Source organism: Schistosoma mansoni, chromosome 3 (assembly GCF_000237925.1).
Source record: "Schistosoma mansoni strain Puerto Rico chromosome 3, complete genome".
Taxonomy (NCBI): Eukaryota; Metazoa; Platyhelminthes; class Trematoda; order Strigeidida; family Schistosomatidae; genus Schistosoma; species Schistosoma mansoni.
In genome coordinates, this window is record NC_031497.1 from 4,146,250 (window position 1) to 4,156,001 (window position 9,752).

The 9,752-nt window shown below is 34.5% G+C and overlaps 1 protein-coding gene and 1 non-coding gene across 2 annotated transcripts in view; one reads left to right on the plus strand and one right to left on the minus strand.

The window, feature by feature from the left end:
- Positions 1 to 4,790, plus strand: part of Smp_132240 (hypothetical protein) — a gene marked incomplete at its 3' end in the record, with an annotated part of 19,494 nt that extends 14,704 nt beyond the window's left edge. Inside the window, exons 9-10 of the mRNA XM_018798946.1 lie at positions 2,044 to 3,064; positions 4,666 to 4,790. Of these exons, the coding sequence (XP_018650784.1) occupies positions 2,044 to 3,064; positions 4,666 to 4,790 (1,146 nt within the window). The remainder of the gene's footprint in view (positions 1 to 2,043; positions 3,065 to 4,665) is intronic.
- A 2,946-nt stretch (positions 4,791 to 7,736) lies between these two features.
- Smp_tRNA_00516_Pseudo_TGA.1.1 lies at positions 7,737 to 7,803 on the minus strand. Its single transcript has one exon. It is a non-coding gene (tRNA).
- Between the last annotated feature and the right edge of the window lie 1,949 nt (positions 7,804 to 9,752).

The following is a 9,752-nucleotide window of genomic DNA, read 5'->3' on the forward strand; positions in this document are numbered from 1 at the left end:
GAACATCTCTGCTTACCATGCTTGTGAATTAAGGTATATCGAGGCAATACGCACAGTATGCACATATGCCAATTAGAGACTGACCAGTTGCAGTCCTAAACACATCGATGGGAAGATCCAAACAAACAATACTAAGTGAGTATATGTTGTTGTTTCATTAAAATTTGATTAGTATTTTAGGAAGTTGCCTGTTTCAATATAGAACTCAGTATGATTTGAAGCATCCAGTGAGAGTAAATTTAAACGTCACAACTTAATTGATATGATAAGGCGAACAATTTTTTATTCATAAATATATTTAAAATCTAGTCATCGCTTTTAAATTTGTGAATGCAAATCATTGGATGCTAACACGGTATTCTGATGGTTGGGGCCTCGCTGCGTAGACATAAGGTTCCTGGTTTCAATCCTCGGTGAGGTTGTAAATATGGACTACTGAGGAGTCCCATAGTGAAACAAAATAGCTCCTTAGTGTTTCTTAGTTTTCAATAGTTCTTAAGTTTAAACTGGTTCGTAATGTGGCACTTAGAATTCAACAATTTCCACAACACCGTATAATAACTTTTAAATATTGCTGAAATATTTTAAACAAGAATATCTTATCACCGATGTCTTTATGTTTAATGTTACGATGAAGTTCTAGCGGGCCGTTTGTTCTGCTTTTATTTATATCAGAAGTAAATTTTCAAAGTCGACCAGTGGGTTATCTTGCTTGCCAGTCAATTTTTTTTATTGATTAGTTGTTTTTCATAGGCACACTCCGACCACCAGGCTTCTCGGTCCTTACACAAGCTTTGCATAATGTCATTACGTATGTCTTCGTTTGTGGTCAAACTCTCGGACACTCCGAGTAGACCGACAGGCTTCAATGAGTTGTAAAGAGTCTGAAGAAACCTAGTGCTTATAAGTGATACGTTTTGCGAAACCACAAGCGACTTTACTCGCTATTTTCATGGCGTCATGCAGTTGCAACCAATGCTCATCTATACTTTTCGGTGGGATGTTAGTTAGCCTTGAATCTAGCTCGGTTTGATGTTTAGTTGCAACAGAAGTTTCAACCAATTTACTGACATCGATCCATTTAGGACGATGAGTTTGTTGACCACTGAAATTTAAGGTAAGATTAGCGCAAACAAGGGCATGATCAGAGTCTAGATAGGTACTCGAAAAGGAGCGGAAGTCTTGTACACAACCACGCCAGCCCTGTCTGATCGCGATATGATCAGTCTGGGTTTAGGCTTGAGATGCAGAGAGAGGACGCCAGGGGCACATCAGCGATGACTGTGCCGGTAGTTGGTGCTAGCCAGAAACAGGTTGGGGTCTGTGAACAGTTGCAGTAGACAGTCCCCGTTATCTGACCTGAGATCAACAAGTCCCCATCAGTCACCTAAACGGCTCTCTTCTGTGCCTGGACGCCCAACCTAAGCATTTAAGTCTCCGGCTAGTACTACAATATCTGTCGAACGCACGTTCTGTCGAAGAACTGTAAACTGGTGGTAAAACTCATCCTTGGTGGCATCCGTGTGCAATCTGTCGAAGCACAGGCGGAGATGACGGAAAGACATCGTTTCTCATACTGATTTCTTCTTACTTTGATGAAACTTTCTAATCTAACAACACATAACTGACTGTTAATGGGGATCCAATCGATTGGTGCTGCCTCAGCTCTGGCGCTTAGTACGACACCAACGCCGGTAAAACCAAACGAAGATGTCACAGGGTCCCCGGATAAGCTCACGTGAAACAAGCTTTTCGAAGCGACAGATGGAGAGCGAATTTGTAGTACTTCACTAGAGTCTTTAATACGGGTCTCGGATAGACAACGAACGTCAACATTAAGGCTTTCCAAAGACATAGCCAGCCCTATCTGTTATCCGATCTGCATTAGTGTGCGAACGTTGAAGGAAGCCAGTTTGAATAGTGTATGTGGTTTCAGAAAGACTTTCAGTATTCGTGAAGAAGTTATTTTTCACATTTCGTCCGTTTGAATAATATCCATGATACCAAATTTTGTTTTTTTTTGTGATTATTTTCTGGCATTAGGAAACTGACTTTCTTGATTCACAGCTCGTTCTAAGACAAACTGAGCTAAGTGTATCTCAAAGAACCAATGAATCGTCAAACATCTCTGGAAATGACTTTAATAAATCAAATGAATGTAGTATTTCTTCACCTAAGGATGATAAACCGAATTCCGATGTCAAATGCCATCACGCAGATGTAAATTATGTCTCTTTAGACAACAAACGAATATTTTCAGCAATAGATGTGTCATGTTTGTCTAACAGCTCAAGTTCTAATGATCAATCGTACACCACACAATCTTTCTTTTCTGCAAATAAACCTGGATTATTAAATTATCAGTCTGTCGATAACATTTTGGATCTTTCGAAAACTGAACATTTTGTACATTTCCGTGGCAAAACAAATATCCTAAAATCACTGTCAAACAACGTACTGAGTCAGTTTGAAGCGGCATCCATTACAAAGTCTAATGGTTCATCTCCAAGTGTAAAAAAGTTTATGTCTACTTCTAAAAGCTCATTGTCTCCAATAAGAAAACATTTTAACGAACCTTCAATTAGCCCCGTGGACTCTAGGAAGAGATATAATAGAGTTTCTCGTTCGGTAGAACCTGTGCGTCGGATTTTTCCTAAAGTAACAACTGTTTATAAAATGGATACAAGCAGCTTATTTGATTTAACTAAACTCAGAGAACTGCAATACTTAACACAACATTCGTCTAAAGCTTCTTCATTTATTTCAGTTAACGATTCTAACAAAGATAACAAAATTTTCTGTCATCAACCATGTGTCTTTTCATCTCAACTACTTACATTTCGTATTGCTACGTGTCATTTAGATAGAAATGTCTCTTCAACTATACACCATTTATCAGAACTGCGAAAAAATGGTTCCTCTGTTGAAGTATTTGAATTCACAGCAACACAAATGATGGAAAATGATCTAGATCAGTTAAATGAATCAAGCACAGTATTTAAAAGTGATGAAGAAGAAACTATTGCCTGGTTTTCCATTATGAAAAAGCATGTACAGGAACAAGGTATATTTGTTAAATAATATTCAAGGAGTTTAGTTAGTGACTTGTTTTTTAGTACTAAAATATGCTATTCTATTTTTTCCCCTCAATTTCTGTAAATATTTTCAAACAATAATTGCTTTCTTTAAGTCTAGGAAAAGATACTGAATATTATGTAAAATGAAAATAGATAATCTCTGAATTTCAAAACCTTATATTAAAATCACCAAACACCCTAGTACGGCTATGAGTGGTAAAGTTCTCATTCCTTCTCGAAAAGCTTTCCTACAACTGCAGATTTATACCCCTCTTTCCTGTAATTCCTTCTCACTGCTTCTACTTGGCTGGGGTGTTTTCACAATAGTGAAGGTGGACATCCGGTGCATAAATCGCTCTCATGTATTCGGAAAGTTTACCTACAGAGATTGCGAAACACTTACCCTAAACCAATGTTGTTAATTAGTTCACTTATTCAGAGGGAAGAAATGAAATATAAATGAACTCTGATCACTATCTAACCAAGAGATTACATGTGACCCCACTTTTTTATGTAATAAACCTTTGGCACTGTACATATGTAATGGTCAACTTGGATTTTTCCATTTCAAAATCTCCTTTGTGTTAATATTTGCAATTTTCGGATCATCAAAGCGGTATTATCGGAGTTCAACTCGATGGTAAAGGATCTTGATTTTCCTTCCCATTATAATGCGCAATTGCTTATTTGAGGTTTTTGCATGTTTCAGCATATCGATATAGTGTTTCTCAAGCCTATTTCATATTGAAGTAGTAAGCTAAGAAAATTCATTCTAAAATTTCGTTCCATCAGTGAAATTTATTGACTCAGTAATGATATTTTTTGCTGTTGTGATTGATAGTCTGTGTTCAAACCAAAGGAGTTCAAGTCCCATTGACATGGAAAACTTCTAATAACTGTGTAAAACTTAGATGTAGTATTATTTGTTTATTTGTTTGAACACAAACATTGGTACAAGTTGGCACCAAAATATGGATGCACCATACAATAAAAATAAAGTTGTGAAGAGATAGAGAAAGGAAAGTGAGTGTAATAAAAGAAGAGCAACAATGAACAGAAATTAGTTTAGAAGGAAGAAATAATAATAATAATAGAAGAGGCAGTTCAGTTAGGAAAAATATAACCAGAAAGAATTCTTTCAGTTAAAGAAGTTACGTTCACTTTTATGAAAAAAATAAAAGGAAATTACAACAGGATAACTACTGACTTTTATCCTGAGCCATTTCCGATTACGTCTGAAGCAACTGTGTCGCACCATCTCTATGACCCCAACCAGGGAGTCGTGAAGATCCAACAGAAGCCAGTTTTGTATAACATTCTTTCATACCATGATACCATGTCTTACACTAACCAACTCTTCACTTTTCTCAACCAGTTCCAGCGTCGACAAGTAATGCAGGACGTGGAATTCTGTGTGACGACATTCGTAGTACATGAGATGATGACACCAATTAAAGTATCATCGCTGTGCTCTTACACACGTTGTGTATGTGTACACGTATATATATATATATATATATATATATATATATATATATGACTCTACAATAAATTTCCTTCTTTTTCCTATTTCTCTTAAATATTATAGAAATTTGGGGCTCTGAAGCTTTCTCTGAGAATATTATTATCCCTAAAAGTAAATCAAATTCTATTCGAAATACAAGTGCCCGTCGATCAGTAGCAATTCCATCTGATATTTCTATTCTAACATAACATTCCGTTTGTAATCATTATCCTACTTTCAGTTTTGTAATTATGAGTAAAATATAAATTTACAAGTTATTTTTTTAATTACCTATTAAATGTTTTATAATGTTTCTTTTGTTTTACTAAAGTTTTTATATTTCTATTTATTTATTTGTTTTTAATAGTGAATAGTTTCCATGTTGTGTAAATAAGTTGAATCCATGATTTAGAAAACTATTTCTTTTATAGAATGTTAATAGATATTTTTGTTATCCCTCATACTCATAGTTGTCCATGTTTTCTATTTGCTTCCGTTTTTTTTTGTAAATTAACCTTTGATTCTATTTTCCTACTTTGATTACTTTATTTTTAGAAAAAAAACAAACAACTAAGTAATTATAGATTGAAAATCCAGCCAAATAATTGACTATTCTTAATTGTTTCGATTTTATATCATTTGGTTGAAGTGTAATTTATGAATGGTTATGTATGTTCCTGATTGTGAAATACATTAAAAGTGAAAGTACCTACATCAATGTGATCTTTATTAAGTCATACAGTTTTTAGTTTATGGTCATTTATTTCTCTATTTACATGGAGGGGTCTACATGACTTAGATTAAAGAATAGTGGTTACATGAGGTGGTGTTATATTTCTAGTCTGACCCTTCGTAAATCTTATTTCAGCCAGTATTGTATGTCATCGTACATTGATCACCTCAGTCAGTCGGTATAAGTTCCTTACGTGATTGGTTGTTTTACTCTCCTAGCTTAGAACTCTTATCAACATTCCGTACTTAAAGGTTACACCGCACTCCCACAGCAGTGACCAAAGCCAGTCATGTATCTTCCATCCATAATGCATGTTTTGCAGTTGCGGGTTTTGTGCAGTGCATATACCTTGCAGCATTTTTCACTCGAATTTACTTTTGTTCAACTAAGCGGGATCAGTGTGTCATACATACCCATGTGTATCCTCCACCGAAGACCATCTCTTACAACCTAAAGGTAGCACATAGTGGGTTGTTACTCAGTATATTGTTTTTTGACTTGTGGCTTGATAAGCTCGCTAATCAGAACACAACTTACACAATTAGATGTTGACCATTACGAGCAGCCTAGAGTCTTTATTGCTTTTTCTTGTCTAGCCCTGCATGTTGAGTTTAGAACACAATCTCGGCTTCCACTGCATAAATCATATATTCGAGAAGTACTTGGTTCGTGTACAAGCAAACCAGACCACATCATACCATAATATAAAGAATAACAATTATACAAGATCAAGTCAAAAGTGGGTGTGATTGGGAACAACTTAAGAATAGTAAGTCATATAATAGCAGTCAATAGGTCAAATAAAAGCTTATGATAAAGGGGACATAAATATACATACTCTAGTTACTTAATAGTTATGCAATGAGAGCATATATGTAATAGTCTACAAATAGGTCCCAGAAGTTACCATTCATTTATTCTTCCTTAGGATATAAAAATTATATCCTTCGGTATCCCGTTAGTTATCTTGCAAATACGACAAACCGCCTAAGTTGATAAGTCCTAGGAGAGCGTTTTTTATGTATGCTCTGAGTTCGAACTAATCCATCCTAATTTATCGCGAGGGCACCTTAATTTGTCGGACCTATAAAGTATATATATCTTTCCTATTCACGTGGCAACTGTTGGTTATTACTTTTTATCTTACTCTATCTCGCTGAAGTTTCGGTACGAACTTGACTTCAATAACAGACGGAGGGATGGTGACATTTACCTTCATTCCTACCACCCACCAATTCTAGAACCTTTTGCGTGAACTATTGGTCGATTTAAATTCAGTTCACTCCAACTAATCATTTTGTTAAGAGACAATTAGAATGGATCTTGGAGCATTTTAATTTACTAGGAGTTCTAGAAATGCACTAGCTTTCCATATTATTCAACAGTAAATCACTGTTTAGGGAGATGTTTATAAAACCGTGTCCATCATCAAACAACAACACTTATCAGTCGTTCTCATACCTCATTAATACTTACCTGAGTACGCACTTGATGAGGTCATCTACCATCTGTCCATCTAGCAACATTCTAATTTGAAGTCATGACTCTGACCCAAATGTAAACACATATGTACCCCCATCACTTTATAATCGAAGCCTAAGTCATAACGTGATCTCACCTATCTCTTGATTGATATTGACTTCTAACCGAAAACAATCATTTGTTGGTGAAGGATTAACATAATTATCAGTTTGTTGAGACAGATTTGTAAAGGTACCCGTAACATGCTTTTTTAAATGACTCAGTCTGTGCGCTTTGTATTTGCCTACCAATATGACTTTAAATCTTCACTTGATCTTTTTAATTGAAAGTTCATCTACTGAGTGAATCTCATCACTGACTTGATATTTTCAGAAGGAATTTTATCTATAATTTTTCACTGAATTCAGTCATGAATATATATATATATAATTAGATCAATTCTAAATACTGCATTATATATATATATATATCAACGCTAGAGACAACTAACATTTCAAAACTGACTTACATTTGTTTCTTCTTGAATTAACGTGGATTCATTATCAACAAAGCCCAGTGTAACAGAATCAGAACATTAATTCCATAGCCTAAGGATTTAGTTTCTTTTCATACAATTTATTCTTTTTTGTTATATCACATTACGATTTAAACAATCGCGTAGATGACTAACCATCTTTCCTATGATGACCAAAAAGATTCATTCAGTACTAATGGATTATTGATTAATGAAATTATATTTCTTTTTATAACTTTAATATTAAAAAATGAAACCTTTCTCATAATTATCATGAAACAAATGATTGTGAATTTTTCAGTTAATATATGAATGAAAAATAATTTAAATATACGGAAAGATAGATAGTAGCAGTGGAATCCAGGATGCGCGTTTCGTCTTATTTGGGACTCGTCAGCTGGATGTGCCCACATCTCAGAGTTGCTGTTCACTCTGGGACTCGAACCCAGTACCATTCGTTTCAAACGCCATCGCGTTACCCACTCAGCTATTGAGTTCTGATAGCCGCTTGCTTGTGCAATGGGGTGAAGTTTAAATTCACTTAGTATTGTTAGTTTGAATCTTCTCACTGATGTTTAGGACTTCAATTGATCAGTCTCTTATTGGTATACGTGCGTATTGAATTAAGGCTATATCGAGGCAATCCGCACATATGCCAACAAGAGACTGATCAATTGCAGTCCTAAACATCAATGGGAAGATTCAGACAAACAATAACAAATGAATTTAAATGTACGTTTGCATATTTTGTTGCCTTGTAATATCAACTAATTTGTATTACCTTATTTGTTTAGAACTCTCTTAAATAGTGACACTATTTATGACTCTTGACAATGGTATACACTCAGTATTATTTTGATTGATTGGGAGTTTGTGATCATTGATTTTATGTTTACCATTAATATCATTTTTGTTATTGTCAATGGTATTCCATATAAAACTAATGGTATATAATGCAGTATTTAGAATTGATCTAATTATTATTGATAGAATAATAATCACATGATTTACAATTCAGAAGTGATCTTGGTAAGGACAAAATATGTCTCACAATATATCAGTATTATAGATGTATGAAGTGAACATTGTGAAACTATACAGTGTAATGGTGTAATTTTCAAGTTTCAGTGTATACTTGTAATCTTAGCACACTTTGTATTCTTGAATCTATTAGATTAATCAATTTAATAAAAAACTTGATTGAAAAGGGTCTTTAAAACTTTATTTTTATTACACTTAGTGTATACAAACTTTTTTTAAAATATTTAGAATTTGTAAAATAAAGTTAAGTAGTGGAGAAGATTTGTAGCTCAGATGGGTGATTTTGTTGGAGTTTTGTTCTATTAGCTGGATGGTTTGGTCGTGGAGCTTTCAACGTCCTTCTGAACGACATCATCAGCACTTCAAACACCTCACTTCTACCCGAAGTTTGTGCTGATGATGTCGTTCAGAAGGTCGATGAAAGCTCCACGACCAACCCATCCAGCTCAGAGAACAAAACTCCATCAAAATAAAGTTAAGTAATTGCATTATTTTAGTTACTACACAACTATTTGACCATAATAGAATATTCTCTTTTTATAGAAAGACAACTTTCGACTGTGTTTTTGTAAAAACAAAATAATAGAAATTTATTCCACATGGTTTAAAAACTATTAGCCGTACATATACATCAAACAATTTCTTAGTTTTCCAAATGCTTAATTGCCCTTACACTGCTGATCAAGTGTTCGTTAAGCAGTGTTAAATACGAGAAGTTATATCTGACGATGAAAGCAATCTATTAAGCAAACAAATGTTGTGCATAATTAAATTCACAGTTTCCTTGAAAACAGGCTCATAGAGTAGCATGGTAAAGAATAAACAAACCAGTGATAGAAGTGGTGTTTGACACAACCAAAAGTAAGGAATTATTTGATCGTAACATTTGGAGAAGAAAAACTAGTTTTAATTTATGAAAAGACAAAGTGCCAGTTGTCTGGGAGAGTTGACTATCCCCATAACAAATGATAAACAGAATACGCCTAACAGCCGTAGTCACTACTTTTTGTTGTGTGCGACTTAAGTAAACTACGAAACAAGATACATAAAGACGTCTACTGTGTAATTATCGGTTTTGTGTCAAGATATACGATCATTGTAGGCTTACGAACTAAGCTATTACTTTGGTATTTTAGGAAAATTGAGAAATTCGTGAAAAAGTCTAATAGTTCATATCCAACTTTCCTGCCTACCTTGGTCTCTTTCTTTCTTATGTAATGAGACGTTACTACATGACTAACACTTCTTCATTCTTACTGGAGCCATTCACATAAATGCTGAACTCGGAAATGAATATTCAGTAAGCCTTAGGTAAACCTAACTTCCAGACTTTGTTTAAAAAATTGCTTTGGTTTATTTTTGATCCTCGTTCTTTATCGAATAACAGTTAGATCCTACGAC